The 16,227-nt window shown below is 46.6% G+C and overlaps 1 protein-coding gene across 3 annotated transcripts in view; it reads left to right on the top strand.

Annotated features, from left to right (window-relative positions):
* Nucleotides 1-2,259: 2,259 nt before the first annotated feature.
* The window catches only part of pitrm1 (pitrilysin metallopeptidase 1), an 83,890-nt gene continuing 69,922 nt past the window's right edge, over nt 2,260-16,227 (top strand). Inside the window, exons 1-6 of one of the 3 annotated variants that reach the window (XM_072508302.1) lie at nt 2,260-2,428; nt 3,832-3,934; nt 6,508-6,614; nt 8,396-8,547; nt 10,164-10,278; nt 11,417-11,513. In XM_072508302.1, coding sequence (XP_072364403.1) covers nt 2,385-2,428; nt 3,832-3,934; nt 6,508-6,614; nt 8,396-8,547; nt 10,164-10,278; nt 11,417-11,513 — 618 coding nt within the window. In that variant the 5' untranslated portion in view covers nt 2,260-2,384. The remainder of the gene's footprint in view (nt 2,429-3,831; nt 3,935-6,507; nt 6,615-8,395; nt 8,548-10,163; nt 10,279-11,416; nt 11,514-16,227) is intronic. The other 2 variants (XM_072508300.1, XM_072508301.1) reach the window with 2 other exon arrangements.

Below are 16,227 nucleotides of genomic sequence, written 5' to 3'. Positions count from 1 at the left end.
GGGCTAGGAGGCTCAGTGCCTTGGAGAGACTGAGAGAAAGATGCAGAACAAATCTGAATTGGTCAACAGAGTCAAAAGTTGAGAAAGAAACGTTTAGAAAAAATAAAAGGAAATAATTCGGCGATGCAAAAACTTTGGTTTTAAGTTTTAAAAAAAACTTACGTAAAAAAAAGAACTGCAGCAAGATGCTGAAATTGACAAGCTCCCAATGTGCAGGATTGGAGTAGAGTCTGTGCGGGTTCCGTGACAGCAAATGCGACACTAATGGGCTTCAATCAAAAGAAGAAAAGTTCTCAACTTTTAAAAAAAAGTTAGCAAGTTTTTTTTAAATGGCCCCAATTGGAGCATGCCAGGTCTCCGTGTGCGAGTGAAACAAACTAGTGTAATGTTCCAGTAAACCAGCCACTAGCGGGGCGGGTTTAGCACAGGGCTAAATAGCTGGCTTTTAATGCAGACCCAGGCAGGCCAGCAGCACGGTTCAATTTCCGTCCTAGCCTCCCTGAACAGGCGCTGGAATGTGGCGACTAGGGGCTTTTCACAGTAACTTCATTTGAAACTTACTTGTGACAATAAGCGATTTTCATTTCATTTCAACTGTAAAGAGGACAGTGTAGAACTTCCAAAGGTTATAGCCAAATTGGTGTAGAGGGCAGATAGGTGGCAGATAAAGTTCAATAATAATAAGAATCTTTATTAGTGTCACAAGTAGGCTTACATTAACTCTGCGATGAAGTTATTGTAAATCCCTTAGTTGCCACACTCTGGCACTTGTTCATAGATACATAAATACATAGAAAATAGGAGCAGGAGGAGGCCTTTTGGCCCTTCGAGCCTGCTCCGCCATTTATCACGATCATGGCTGATCATCCAACTCAATCGCCTAATCCTGCTTTCTCCCCATAACCTTTGATCCCATTCACCCCAAGTGCTATATATAGCCGCCTCTTGAATAATATTCAATGTTTTAGCATCAACTATGTCCTGTGGTAATGAATTCCACAGACTCACCACTCTTCAGGTAAACTGAGGGAGAATTCAGAATGTCCAATTCACCTAGCAAGCATGTCTTTCGGGACTTGTGGGAGCGCCCGGAGCAAACCCACGGACATGGGGAGAATGTGCAGACTCCGCAGATAGTGACCCAAAATGGGAATTGACCTTGGGTCCCTGGTGCTGTGAAACAACAGTGCTAACCGCTGTGCTACCGTGCCACCTTGTGGAGAGTGTGAGGTGAGGAAGGAAGAACATGAAGAGATAAATAAAATAAAGAGTAAAATTATAAAAGGGGTGCAGGAGCAAAGGGACCTGTGTAAATGTGCATAAATCATTGAAGGTGGCATTAAAGGTGGAGAGAGCAGTTAATAAAGCATATAACATCCTGGGCTTTATTAATAGGGGAATAGAGTACAAAAGCAAGGACATTATGTTGAACTTATACAAGACACTAGTTAGACCTCAGCTGGAATATTGTGCAGTTTTGGGCCCAAGACTATTGGAATGAGGTGAATGCATTGGAGAGTGCAAAAGATGTATCCAAGAATGATTCCAGGGAGGAGAAACTTCAGTTATGAGGATAGATTGGAGAGGTTAGGACTGTTCTCTTTGGAGAGGAGAAGGCTGAGATGAAATTTTATAGATACTCAAAATCAAGAGGGGGGATAGACAGATAGGGAGAAACTGTTCCCCTTCATAAAAGAATCAAGAACGAGAAAGGGCACAGATTTAAGGTGATTTGCAAAAGCAAAATGATGTGAGCAAAAAACTTTTTCACACGAGTGGTTCGGGTCTGGAATGATCTCCCTGGAAGTGTGGTGGAGGCAGGCTCAGTCGAGGCATCCAAGAGAGTATTAGATGATTACGTGAATAGAAACAATGTGCAGGAGTATGGGGAAAAGGCAGGGGAATGGCACTGAGCCATAAAGCTGGTTTGGAGAGCCGGTGCAGGCACAGTGAACCAAATGGCCTCCCTCTGCACCGTAACGATTCTGTAATGTGGTGGAGTCTTGATGACCAAAAAATGAACACTGTGCCACAGGGAGGGATATGAACAGAGGTGACCAAAAGCCTGGTCAAACAAGTTACAAGGAGCGTCCATCATGATGTACGTCATCAAGCCAAAATGGCCCTGCAGCTTTGGTGGCATTCAGCGGGTCAAGCAGCCCAGCTCCCCACGTGATGCTGTGCACCCATTCCCCAGCACTGGCCCTCTGCGCACGCGCACTCCAACTCTTCGCTCGCCACGCCCACTCTATTGATGACGTCTCTCCGAACCACTGCCAATCTCATGTCGCCATTCTATGGGAGGGATAACCAATGAGGGCCGGGAATGTTTGTAGGTGCAGCGGGCCGGTGGTGCAGGCGCATAGCAGAGAGACGGGAGAAGGATGCAGAGGGCGGCAGGTGTGTGTGGCCTGCTCCCCAGGCTGAGGTGAGGCTGCTGCGCTGACAGTCGCTGGGACTGCACCTCCTCCCGTCCTGTCGGGAAGCGTGGGGCTGCAGCCCGAGGCGTAGCTGCCCAGGGTCGGAGCGCACAGCCTGAGCTCAGTCAGTGGGTACAGCCTGGCCTTCCTGATCCTCGGCACGTCCGTCCAACCTTGAGCCAGGTCGTTGCTCCCGGTACAGGGCGACCCTCAGACTTAAAACTTTGGCTCGGCCTCTCTTGGGACGAGAGTCCATCCTGAGCCCCCCAGGAGTCAGCTTGACCCGGGCGCGGATGCCCGAAGTTTTACAAGCTGCCCCCCTTTCCCCTCCCCGGGCTGTACACGAGTTGTGGATCTGTTGGGGAGTGGGCAGAGATTTCACTGCCCTGTGAGGCATTGCTGACTGACTGGAGTCCGGAGAAAGGTTTGCACTGGGTATGATGGTGCTTCATCTCCAGAATGAGTTCTTGTGTGCTCATACCCACCCTAAACATACTTTCACTTCAGATATGAGAGTTAGTGGCCTAAAGACAGAGCTAGATAAGTTCTTGATAAGGGGATCAGGGGTGGTGAGGAGAAGGCAGGAGAATGGGGATGAGAAACACGTAAGGTGGCACGGTAGCACAGTGGTCAGCACTGTTGCTTTACAGCGCCAGTAACCCGGATCCGATTCCCGGCTTGGGTCACTCTGCAGAGTCTGTGCATTTTCCCTGTTTCTTCCGGGTGCTCCGGTTTCCTCCACAAAGTCCCAAAAGATGTACTTGTTAGGTGAATTAGACATTCTGAATTCTCCCTTCCTGTACCTGAACAGGTGCTGGAATGTGGCGACTAGGGTATTTCCACAGTAATTTCATTGCAGTGTAAATGTCAGCCTTGTGACACTAATTAAGATTATATATATTGTATTAAACATATCGGCCATGGTGGAGCAGGCTCGATGGACCAAATGGCCTAATTCTGCACCTATGTCTTATGATCTTACCAGTGGTGCTAGACCAGTCTCTGCTATAATAATAATCGCTTATTGTCACGAGTAGGCTTCAATTAAGTTACTGTGAAAAGCCCCTGGTCGCCACATTTCGGTGCCTGTTCAGGGAGGCTGGTATGAGAATTGAACCCACGCTGCTGGAATTGTTCTGTATTACAAGCCAGCGATTTAGCCCACTGTGCTAAACCAGCCCCTATGGTTCTTGTGTAATGGAATCTGCTCTGTTTTCTGCATGTCCTCCTAACTTCACTGTCCTAAAGGATTGTCCCAACCCCTGGCTTTAATTTAGAAAAATGCCTGCCATGACTTATTAGTTTTCAATCCTTGTGATCACCTCATAAAAGATTTCCAATTTACACTTAAGCAATGTTTTTATATACCGAGGGAAGTTTTGTTGTCATTCCAACAACCTTTTATTAACAGGCCTGTGAACCATTGTACCTGCCGATGGAACAGCAGTTCTGTGGGAGAGAGAATCAGACAGTACACAGTTGGGAAGAAAATTCATGGCTTCACAGTAAACCAGGTAGTTATTTTCTCTTTAACAATGGAGTTGTATACTGTATGGTTTATCCTCAAAAGAATTCTACAGTTAGTATTGCTGCATTTGGCCACAAGACTGGAGGATAGCAAATGTCCCCTTGTTCAAGAAGGGGAGTAGAGATAACCCCGGTAACTATAGACCAGCGAACCTTACTTCTGTTGTGGGCAAAATCTTGGAAAGGTTTATAAGAGATAGGATGTATAATCATCTGGAAAGGAATAATTTGATTAGAGATAGTGAACACGGTTTTCCGAAGGGTAGGTCGTGCCTCACAAACCTTATTGAGTTCTTTGAGAAGGTGACCAAACAGGTGGATGAGGGTAAAGCAGTTGATGTGGTGTATATGGATTTCAGTAAAGTGTTTGATAAGGTTCCCCACGGTAGGCTACTGCAGAAAATACGGAGGCATAGGATTCAGGGTGATTTAGCAGTTTGGATCAGAAATTGGCTAGCTGGAAGAAGACAAAGGGTGGTGGTTGATGGGAAATGTTCAGACTGGAGTCCAGTTACTAGTGGTGTACCACAAGGATCTGTTTTGGGGCCACTGCTGTTTGTCATTTTTATAAATGACCTGGAGGAGGGTGTAGAAGGATGGGTAAGTAAATTTGCAGATGACACTAAAGTCGGTGGAGTTGTGGACAGTGCGGAAGGATGTTACAAGTTACAGAGGGACATAGATAAGCTGCAGCGCTGGGCTGAGAGGTGGAAAATGGAGTTTAATGCAGAAAAGTGTGAGGTGATTCATTTTGGCAGGAATAACAGGAAGACTGAGTACTGGGCTAATGGTAAGATTCTTGGCAGTGTGGATGAGCAGAGAGATCTCGGTGTCCATGTACATAGATCCCTGAAAGTTGCCACCCAGGTTGAGAGGGTTGTTAAGAAGGTGTACGGTGTGTTAGCTTTTATTGGTAGAGGGATTGAGTTTAGGAGCCATGAGGTCATGTTGCAGCTGTACAACACTCTGGTGCGGCATCATTTGGAGTATTGCGTGCAATTCTGGTCGCCGCATTATAGGAAGGATGTGGAAGCATTGGAAAGGGTGCAGAGGAGATTTACCAGAATGTTGCCTGGTATGGAGGGAAGATCTTATGAGGAAAGGTTAAGAGGTGACTTAATTGGGGCACACAAGATGATTGGATAGGGTGGACAGTGAGAGCCTTTTTCCTCGGATGGTGATGTCTAGCACGAGGGGACATACCTTTAAATTGAGGGGAGATAGATATAAGACAGATGTCAGAGGTAGCTTCTTTACTCAGAGAGTAGTAAGGGCGTGGAATGCCCTGCCTGCAACAGTAGTGGACTCGCCAACACTAAGGACATTCAAATGGTCTTTGGATAGACATATGGACAATAAGGGAATAGTGTAGATGGGCTTTAGAGTGGTTTCACAGATCGGCGCAACATCGAGGGCCGAAGGGCCTATACTGCGCTGTAATGTTCTATGTTCTAAAATACGCATCTTTCCTTATTATTGTTCAGAAGAGACATGTTTTTTAAGCTTTTCATCTTGCAGTCATCAGGGCAACTGCATTTTAAAAGAATACAGGTTAAGTGGTGGGCATCAAGGTAGCAGATAGATTATAATGTGGGGAAATGAGAGTTTATTAACTTTGGTTATATGCATAGAAAAGCAGAATCCTTTTAAAATACATGAAACTTGGAAATGTTGATGTTCAAGAGGAGCTTGAATGTACTCGGACAAGAAACAGAAAAAAGTTATGCAGGCAGAGCAAGCAATAGGAAATTAAATGGTGTATTGGCCTTTATTGCAAGGGATTGAAGTGCCACGGAGCCTTGCGCTAATTGTATGGGGCTTTGGTGTGATCACATCTGGTATACTGTCTAACTTTAGCCTCCATAATTAAGGAAGGCTACACTTGCATTGGTGGTGGTAGGGCGAAGGTTTATTGGCTAAGTCCATGGGCATTGCCCTGTGATGAAAGACTGAGTAAATTGTGTCCGTATTCTTTGGTGTTTAGATGAATGAGACAAAATCTCATTAAACATACAAAATTCTGAAGGGACTGGGCAGGGTAGGTGATGAAATGTTTCCCATGGCTGGGAATCTAGTACAAGGGAGCACAGTTTCAAGATAAGAGGCTGATCGTTTAGGACTGAGATGAGGAAAAAAGTTTCACTCCAGTGTTGTGAATCTTTGAAGTTCTCTATCCCAGAAGGTTGTGGATGTTCCATCATTGAATATACTTTAGGCTGGGATAGACAGATTTTTGGTTTCTTGGGAATTTTTGGAGTGGAAGGGAAAGTGGAGTTAAGACAAAGATCAGCCATGATATTGAACGGTGGAGCAGACTCAACCATCCGTATAATAATCTTCTCCTATTTCATATGTTCAAATTTAATAAACTTCAGGATGCATGTTGAGATTATTGTATTAAGTTCTTGCAAGTGGAGAGTCGCAACAGCAGGACATGACAGCATTTGAGGTTTTCCTACTTTTAACTCTAACTTGCGAAGGTCACATTTGGGTGCTGTCCCTGAAACATATCTTAAAGTCTGTAAATATAGTCCAAGCTCATAATCTTTCCTTCCCGCAGGTGACTGCTGTTCCTGATCTCTTCCTGACAGCTGTTAAACTTAACCATGATAATACAGGGGCTCAGTACTTGCACATTGCAAGGGATGATCCAAACAATCTGTTCAGGTATTTATTTATCATTTATAGTAATGGTTCATTTACTGCCCCTGATTGTGTATATACTCTATCTATTAATAACCCTTGTACGCTTAAAAAAAAAAAATCAACTCCAGATAGTTCAGTACAGACCTGATGCTGGAAATATGAAGTTACATTTTTAAAACGCTGAGCATCTTCGGGTCTGGCTGCACCTATGAAGCAATAAACAAAACTGACCTGGTAAAAGGTCACCCATCCGAAATGTTATCACTTTCTCTCCACATGTGCTTCTGGCCCTACTGAGCATTTTCCCTTCCTGGGCAGTTCGGTGTTTGAAAATAGAAATGTCATAAAAATGGCTGATATTCTCTGCAGATCGTACGGGGGTGAGATTTTAATAGTTGGTTTAGCTGCAAGTAGTATTTAAAAGGCGTGTATGCTGATGGAATAAAAGGGACAATAGCAGCGTGAACATGAAATCGGTTGAGTGACAAGAAACAGAGAGCAGTTGTCATGGACTGGAAGAAGTTATGGTGTGGGTTCCCAGAACTCTTGTTTTTCATGATATATATTAATGACCTACAATTGGTTACAGAGCACCATTCTTCCAGTGGTTAAAAGTGTTGTGAAGTGCAGGGATAGTGATAAAGAGAACAAGGACAGGCTGGTTGAATGGATAGACAAGTGGCAGATTAATTTGTGATTAATTTTAGTGGGACGAATGAGGAAAGAATATAATGCAAAAGATGCAATTATAAAGTGGGTGCAGGAGTAGAAGAACCCGGGAACGTAAGTGCATAAAGCACTGAAGGCACCGTAGCAGGTTGAGAAAACAGTTAATAAAAAAATTACAAGGAAGGGCATAAGGTACAAAAGCATGAAGTTACGATAAACCTGTGTAAGACACTGGCTCAGCCTTAACTGTAGTGTTGTGTCAATTTCTGGGTACCATATTTGAGTAATGATGTGAAGTCATTAGAGAGGATGCAGAGAAGTTTCACCAGAATGGTTCAAGGGATGAGGAACGTTTCTGTAGATAGCTTGGTTTGGTCCCACAGATGAGATAGAGGTGTCAGCAACATGGGTCTAGAAAGGGAGAGACTGTTCCCGTTGGCTGAAGGATCAAGAACCAGAGGATACCAATTTAAGGTGACCGACCAAAGAAGCAATTGTGACATGAGGAAAATCCTTTTTACGCAATATATGGTCTGGAATTAATTGCATGAGTGTATGGTAGGGGCAGGGTCAATTGTGGCTATCAGGAGAGAATTAGATAATCGCAGGGTTAAGGGGAAAAGACAGAAGAATGGGTCAAGATGAGTGGCTCTTGCAAACAGCCAGCATGGACACAATGGGCTGAATGGTCCCCTGTGCTGTAACCTTCTCTGATTCGATGTGGAAGATTGGCCTTTTGATTTTTGTCATTCTGTGAAGATTTAAGTTGATGTAATCCATACTGAGGAATGTGATGATAAATCTCAGAATTGTTACAGCACAGAAGAAGGCCATTTGACCCATCTTGTCTGTACTGGTTCTCCGAGTGAGCAATTCTTCTCCCTGTGGCTCTGCGCACATTTCCTTTTCAGATAATAATGCAATTCCCTCTTGATTGCCTCGATTGAACCTGCCTCAACCACACTTGGGCATTCCAGATCCGAACCACTCACTGCATAAAAAAACTTTCCTCATGTCTCCCCTTCATCATTTACAAAAAGTAAGAAGAATTAAAATTCGGCTTTTTATGGTATCCAAATTTTCTTTGTGGTATAGTCGCATAATTAACTGACTTTGCGGTATTTGTATTTCAGTGTGCAGTTTCGTACTACCCCACTCAACAGTACTGGTGTTCCTCATATTCTGGAACATGTGGTGCTTTGTGGCTCTGAGAAGTACCAATGTAGAGACCCCTTCTTCAAAATGCTGACCCGATCACTTGCTACCTTCATGAATGCCTTCACAGGTCAGAACTGCCGAATTGTGTGGACATGTAGCTAGATGATGGTTGGGGGGGTGGGTGAGTTTGTTAGCTTGCTTTGTAATTAATCTATTGAACAGATTTGACTGAATACCACGTGTAATTTTGTGTTCCGTTGGACTGCGGCCTTTTTCTGTATATGTTTATTTAAACAAATATTAAGATTTAGCATTTTCATGGAAAATGCAAAGAAATGATAACATTATTATGCTCCTCGGTCTAACCTGCTCATGTTAGTGTTTATCCTCTACAAAAGGATTGTTCCTATTCCTTTGTACTTGCTCCTTTCTCATATTCCTTATTTACCTTTCCTTCAACTATCTACTGCATTCTTAAATATTAATGGATCCGTTTTAATCATTTACTGGGAGTGCATTCCACAATCTCACAGTCCTCTTTTTTTTTTAAATATAAAGTTTCGTCAGCAACTGAAAACGATCTGTTCCTGTCTATTGTTTCCCTTAATTTTGAATAGCTCAGAAACTACCCAGTAATCTCCTCTCCTGATGAAAACATTCCTAGTTTCTCCAGTCTTTCTTCATATTTAAAACTATATCAAGGAGCATTGTAGTGATTCTCATTGGGCTTCTCTATTAATTCGCTGTCCTTCGAGGAGACAGACATATGTCATTCAGCCCCTCAAGTCTGTTCTTTCATTTGACTAGATGCTGACTTGCCGAATATGCAGTTTTAGACAGTGTGGTGCCCAAAACCACGTAACGTCCAACTAGGGTCATGTGAAGGTTTTATATAGATTTGCCACTGCTTCTTGATGTTCTTGAGGGTATTAGCTATGAGGAGAGGATGATGAACTGTGATTGTTTTCACTGGGACAATGGAGGTTGAGGAGTGACCAAGTTTACAAAATTATGAGTGGCATGGACAGAGTGGATTGTCAGAAGCTTTTTCCCAAGGTGGAAAAATCAATTACATGGGGACATAGGTTTAAAGTCATGGGGCAAAGTTTAGAGGAGATGTGCGAGGCAAGTCTTTTTGCACCGAGGGTGGTTGGTGAGTGCTTGGAACTCACTGCTGGGGGAGGTGATGGAGACAGGTATGTTAGCGACTTTTAAGAGGTATCTTGACAAATACATGAATAGGATGGGAATAGAGGGATACGGACCCAAAAAGTGCAGAAGGTTTAAGTTTAGACAGGCATAATCGGCGCAGGCTTGGTGGGCCGAAGGGGCCTGTTCATGCGCTGTACTGTTCTTCTTTGTTTCTATCTTGTACCTAAAATAAAACCCAATATTCTTATCATTCTTTGTTGTTGCCTCATCCAGTTGAAGTATCGTCTCTTCCATTCAAAATTATTATTTTGAACCAAAACGTTCTTACCCCACCTTACATTGACAACTCCCCATCGAGTGATCGCTATTCTGGAGTGATCAAATTTCCATGATCATGAGTGCACCTGAATTTCTATAAAATAACTTAAAGTGGTATGTAGATCTATGCTGTGATTAACAGCATGTTAAGTTACAGATCTTGCCTAAAATGTAAGGCAGCTTGTTGAGGTTAATTGTGAATACTGTGTACATAACTTAGCAGCATCAAGGCAAACTAATAGTTGTTTTGCATTTTTCTTTTGATCTTTGTAGCTAGTGATTACACAATGTATCCATTTTCCACCCAAAATTCAAAGGATTTTCAGAATCTCCTCTCTGTTTACCTGGATGCTGCCTTTTTTCCATGCCTAAGGGAATTGGATTTCTGGTAAGCTGAATATTTAACGTATATTGTGGGATATCTTCCAATAAGAGATTGTCCGGTTGATTGGAGGTGTCCAAAATAATATTATAATCTTTATTGTCACAAGTAAGCTTACATTAGCACTGCAATGAAGTTACTGTGAAAAGCCCCTAGTCACCACATTCCGGCGCCTGTTCGGGTACACAGAAGGAGAATTCAGAATGTCCAGTTCACCTAACAGCATGTCTTTCGGGACTTGTGCGAGGAAACCGGAGCACCCGGAGGAAACGCACGCAGATACGGGGAGAACGTGCAGACTCCACACAGATAGTGACCCAAGCCGGGAATCGAACCTGGGATCCTGGAGCTGTGTACAACTTTATTGATAATTATTCACTTTAATACACTTGCATAAGAACTAAATCAAAACTTAGATCAAATAATACATAAACTGGTCAGAACATAACAAAAAGCGTTAAACATAAAAGCAACTGAAAAGTATAAAGAAATAGATGATTCAGGAAGGCAGGAATTCAAGAATGAAATTTCAACCATGAGGCCCTAACGGAATCCTTATCTATGGTCTAATCCCTCATTTACTCTCATTGGCTCCTAATTCTCAGCTGAAATCTCCTGATTTGTTCAAGTGGATGTCTGTTACTTAGAGGATGATTTATTAATTAAACATTGGCCATTGCTTAAGATTGACGGATGCCCATCAAGGTTAGTTCAAGTCAGTATCAAGAGAATACGTTTTTCACGCTGCTGCTGACCACAGACCTTGATGTAACTAATTAATACATTTTTATTACTAAGTGCAATGAATACAATAGTCTTTTCATTTTATGAAACATTCACTGATATATTATACTGTAATCAATTCATTATATGAGACATTCACTGAAACAATGTCTGTATTTCTGCAGACATGACCCTAAAGTTCTATAGATTATTCATTATCTGAAACAATGACTATCTTTTCGCAGTCATGGTCTTTTGAATAATTCCATTCTCTAACCATGCACTCAATCAGTACGTAAAGACATCACATTAATCAATAACCTAAAGACATCACATTAATCAATAACCTATCATATATCTACAATATGCATAAGACAATATTTTATATTGCAACGTTGAATTCCACTGTATCTTTTAACAGGCAAGAAGGGTGGAGGCTGGAACACGAAACCCCTGATGACCCAGGCTCGCCACTTGTCTTCAAAGGAGTCGTATTCAATGAAATGAAGGGTGTATTTGTAAGTGTTTTTGTAAAAGGTGTAATTTGACTTGAACACTTTCATGTACATTCGTGGTACTGCAGGATATAATTTCATAGAGATGTGACAACTGTTGCCAGCATTGTAAAACTAAAGCATCAAAATATAGTCTTGGGGGTTTCTTCTGGAGTTAATTTGGAATTTATTTGAGCCACTTGATTTTGTTATAAGTCGTGGATATTTTTCTATTCATTATTTTAAATTATGAGAACCAAAATTGTAGGCCTAGATAGTTAGTTAATCTCATATAGAACGTCAGACAGGAAAATGGGGCTTAAATAGTTTTATTTCGATAAGCACGGGCAGGCTAAAAGCACAGGTAGGTAGCCTTTTGAAAAAATATATTTTTATTCAAATGTTTTGCATATTTTCAACAAACCCCCCCCCCTTACAGAAATAAGAAAAAACAAAGAACACATAAATAAATATCTTATAGCTATGTCACGTATTCCCCCAATATACAAGCCCCCCATTAAACGATAATAAACACAGTAGTAAACACAAAGTCCCACACCCCCCCCCCCGGTTGCTGCTGCTGCTGACCACCTCCTAACACTCCGCTAGAAAGTCTAGGAATGGTTGCCACTGCCTGAAGAACCCTTGCACTGATCCTCTTGAGGCAAATTTTACCCTCTCCAATTTAATGAACCCTGCCATGTCGCTGATCCAGGCTTCCACGCTTGGGGGGGGCCTTGCAGAATCCTCCGCCGGGCTACCAGGGACGCAAAGGCCAGAATACCGGCCTCTTTCGCCTCCTGCATTCCCGTCTCGTCCGATACCCCATATAATGCGATCCCCCAACTCGGCATAACCTGGGTGTTTACCACCTTAGACACCGTCCTCGCAACGCCCCTCCAGAACCCATCCAGCGCTGGGCACGCCCAGAACATGTGGGCATGATTTGCTGGGTTCCCCAAACACCTCACACACTTGTCGTCCACTCCAAAAAACCGACTCAGCCTTGAGCCTGTCGTGTGCGCCCTGTGCAGAACCTTAAATTGTATCAGGTTAAGCCTGGCACAAGAGGAGGAAGAATTTACTCTACCCAGGGCGTCCGCCCACGTACCATCGTCTATCTCCTCCCCCAGCTCCTCCTCCCATTTACCTTTCAGCTCCTCCACCGAGGCCTCCTCGTCCTCCAGAAATCTCCTGGTAGATCGCCGAGACCTTGCCTTCTCCAACCCACACCCCCGAGAGCACCCTGTCCTAAATCCTACGTGTTGGCAGCAGCGGAAATTCCCTCACCTGCCGTCTTACAAACGCCCTTACCTGCATGTACCTGAAGGCATTTCCAGGGGGTGGGGTGGCCCGAATTTTTACTCCAATGCCACAAGGCTCGCAAACGTCCCATCTATAAACAGGTCCCCCATCCTTCTAATACCTGCCCTGTGCCAGCTCAGGAACGCCCCATCCATTCTCCCCGGGACAAACCGATGGTTCTCTCGGATAGGGGACCACACCGAAGCCTCTGCCTCCCCCTGTGGCGTCTCCACTGCCCCTAAATTTTGAGGGTCGCTGCCACCACTGAACTCGTGGTGTACCTTGTCGGCGGGTGCGGCAGCGATGCCGTCACCAGCGCTCTCGGGCTCGTGCCCACACAGGACGCCATCTCCAACATCTTCCACGACACCCCCCCCATTACCCTCTTGCGTTTCATCGCCACATTGGCAGCCCAGTAGTACCCACACAGATTGGGCAACGCTAGCCCCTCTGTTCCTGCTCCGTTCCAGAAACACCCTTCTCGCCCTCTGGGTCTTTTTCGCCCATACAAACCCAATGATGCTCCTGCTGACCTGCTTAAAAAAGGCCTTGGGGATCAGGATCGGGAGGCACTGGAATATAAAAGGGAACCTCGGGAGCACCGTCACTTTCACCGACTGTACCCTACCCGCCAGGAAGAGTGGTAGCATATCCCACCTTTTAAACTCCTCCTCCACCTTTTAAACTCCTCCTCCATCTGCTCCACCAGCCTCGTCAAGTTGAGCTTTGTCGGGGCCCCCAGCTCCTGCCCACCAGGATCCCTAGGTACCGAAAACTCCTTTCCGCCCTCTTCAGTGGAAGCTCGTCTATCCCCCTTCCCTGGTCCCCTGGGTGTATCACGAATAGCTCACTCTTCCCCATGTTGAGCTTATACCCGGAAAAGTCTCCAAACTCCCTGAGGATCCGCATCACCTCCGGCATCTCCCCCCCCCCCCCCCCCCCCCCCCCCCCCAAACCGGGTCCGCCACATACAGTAACAGGTCGTCTGCATACACCGATACCAGGTGTCGGCGTCGTCCCCCCCTCCAGTTCCTGGACTCCCTCAAAGCCATCACCAAAGGTTCATTTGCCAACGCAAATAGCAGGGGGGATAGAGGGCACCCCTGCCTCGTCCCCCGGTACAGCCGAAAGTATTCCGACCCCCTCCGATTTGTGGCCACACTAGCCACCGGGACTTCGTACAGTAACCTAACCCAACTAACGAACCCCTCCCCGGACCTCCTCAACACTTCCCACAGGTACACCCACTCCACCCTATCGAAAGCCTTCTCCGCTTCCAGAGCCGCCACTATCTCCGCTTCCCCCTCCACTGCAGGTATCATGATTACATTTAGGAGTCTCCGCGCATTGGTGTTTAGCTGCCTTCCCTTCACGAAACCCGTCTGGTCCTCGTGGATCACCCCCGGAACATAGTCCTCAATTCTGGTAGCCAACACCTTCGCTAACAGCTTTGCAATCACGTTGAGGAGCGAGATTGGCCTATACGACCCACACTGTAAAGGGTCCTTGTCCCGCTTCAAGATCAGCACCCTGGACATCATCGGGGGTAGGGCCCCCCTCTCCCTCGCCTCATTGAAAGTCCTCACTAGTAGTGGGCCCAACAGGTCCATATACTTCCTGTAAAATTCCACCGGGAACCCATCTGGCCCCGGTGCTTTCCCCGCCTGCATACTCCCCAGCCCCTTAGTCAGCTCCTCCAGCCCTACCGGTGCCCCAAGCCCCGCCACCTACCCCTCCTCTACCCTCGGGAACCTCAGCCGGTCCAGAAAACGACGCATCCCCCCCCTTCCTCGGTCGGGGGCTCAGACCGACACAGCCCATCATAGAAGTCTCTAAATTTATTCCCACCGCACTCCCCACCGTGTTCCCCCCCTTTATCCCTAACTCCCCCAATCTCCCTTGCCGCCTCCCGCTCCCGAAGCTGGTGTGCCAGCATCCGGCTAGTCTTCTCCCCGTATTCATACACCGCCCCTTGCGCCATTCTCCACTGCACCTCCGCCTTCTTGGTAGTCAACAGGTCGAACTCTGCCTGGAGACTTCGTCACTCCTTGAGTAGTCTTTCCTTGGGGACCTCTGCATACCTCCTATCTACCCGTAAAATCTCCCCCACCAACTTCTCCCTCCCCTCCTTGTGGGCCCTAGTGGAGATTAGCTCTTCCCTAATCATCGCCTTCAGCGCCTGCCAGACCACCCCTGCCTGCACCTCCCCATTATCGTTCACCTCTTAAGTATCTTTCAATGCACCCCCGGATCCGCCCGCTCACCTCATCCGCCAGCAAACCCACCTCCAGGCGCCACAGCGGGTGCTGGTCCCTCTCCTCCCCTAGCTCGAGCTCCACCCAGTGCGGGGCATGGTCTGAGATGGCTATGGCCGAATACTCCGTGTCCTCCACCCTCGGGATCAGAGCCCTGCTCAAAACGAAGAAGTCAATCCGGGAGTAGGCTTTATGGATGTGGGAAAAGAAAGAGAATTCCCTGGCCCCCGGCCTAAGAAACCTCCATGGGTCCACTCCTCCCATCTGGTCCATAAACCCCCTCAACACCTTGGTCGCCGCCGGCCTCTTTCCCGTCCTGGATCTAGAGCGGCCCAATGCTGGATCCAATACCGTATTGAAGTCCTCCCCCATTATTAAGCTCCCTGCCTCCAAGTCCGGAATCCGGCCCAACATGCGCCGCATGAATCCAGCATTGTCCCAATTCGGGGCATACATATTCACCAAGACCACCCGCACCCCCTGCAGCTTACCGCTCACCATCATGTACCTACCTCCATTGTCTGCCACGATGCTCAGCGCCTCAAACGACACCCGCTTCCCCACCAAAATCGCCACCGCTCGATTCTTTGCGTCCAACCTGAGTGGAAAAGCTGCCCCACCCACCCCTTTCTCGGCCTAACCTGGTCTGCTACCCTCAAATGCGTCTCCTGGAGCATGACCACATCTGCCTTCAGTCCCTTCAGGTGCGCAAACACATGGGCCCTCTTAACCGGCCCATTCAGGCCATTCGCATTCCAAGTTATCAGCCGGATCAGGGGGCTGCCCCCTGCCGATTAGGCCATCTCCCTTTCTAGGCCAGTCGCGTGCCCGCGCCTCCCAAACTCTCCGTTCCCCCCAGCGGCAGACCCCAGCCCCGACTCTCTCTTCAGGCTCCAGCTCCCCTTTGGCCAATGCAGCAGCAACCCAGTCCACCCCAGTCCACCCCCCCCCCCCCCCCCCCCCCCCCTCAAGCTCGGTCCCCCCTAGCTGCATTGCTCCCCCCATAGCACTCCCGTAAGTCAGCTGACTCCTCCTTACCCCGGCCACTCCATCGACCCCCCCCCCCCCCCCCAGTGTGAGAATCCCCCCCCCCCTGTCCATCACCATCCCTCTCGCCTGACCCCACCCCCTTCCTTCCCTAGCGCGGGAACAAAACTGCGCTTTCCACCAAGCCAGCC

This window comes from Scyliorhinus torazame, chromosome 6 (assembly GCF_047496885.1).
Source record: "Scyliorhinus torazame isolate Kashiwa2021f chromosome 6, sScyTor2.1, whole genome shotgun sequence".
NCBI lineage: Eukaryota > Metazoa > Chordata > Chondrichthyes > Carcharhiniformes > Scyliorhinidae > Scyliorhinus > Scyliorhinus torazame.
This window is presented reverse-complemented; position numbering and strand designations above follow the sequence as displayed.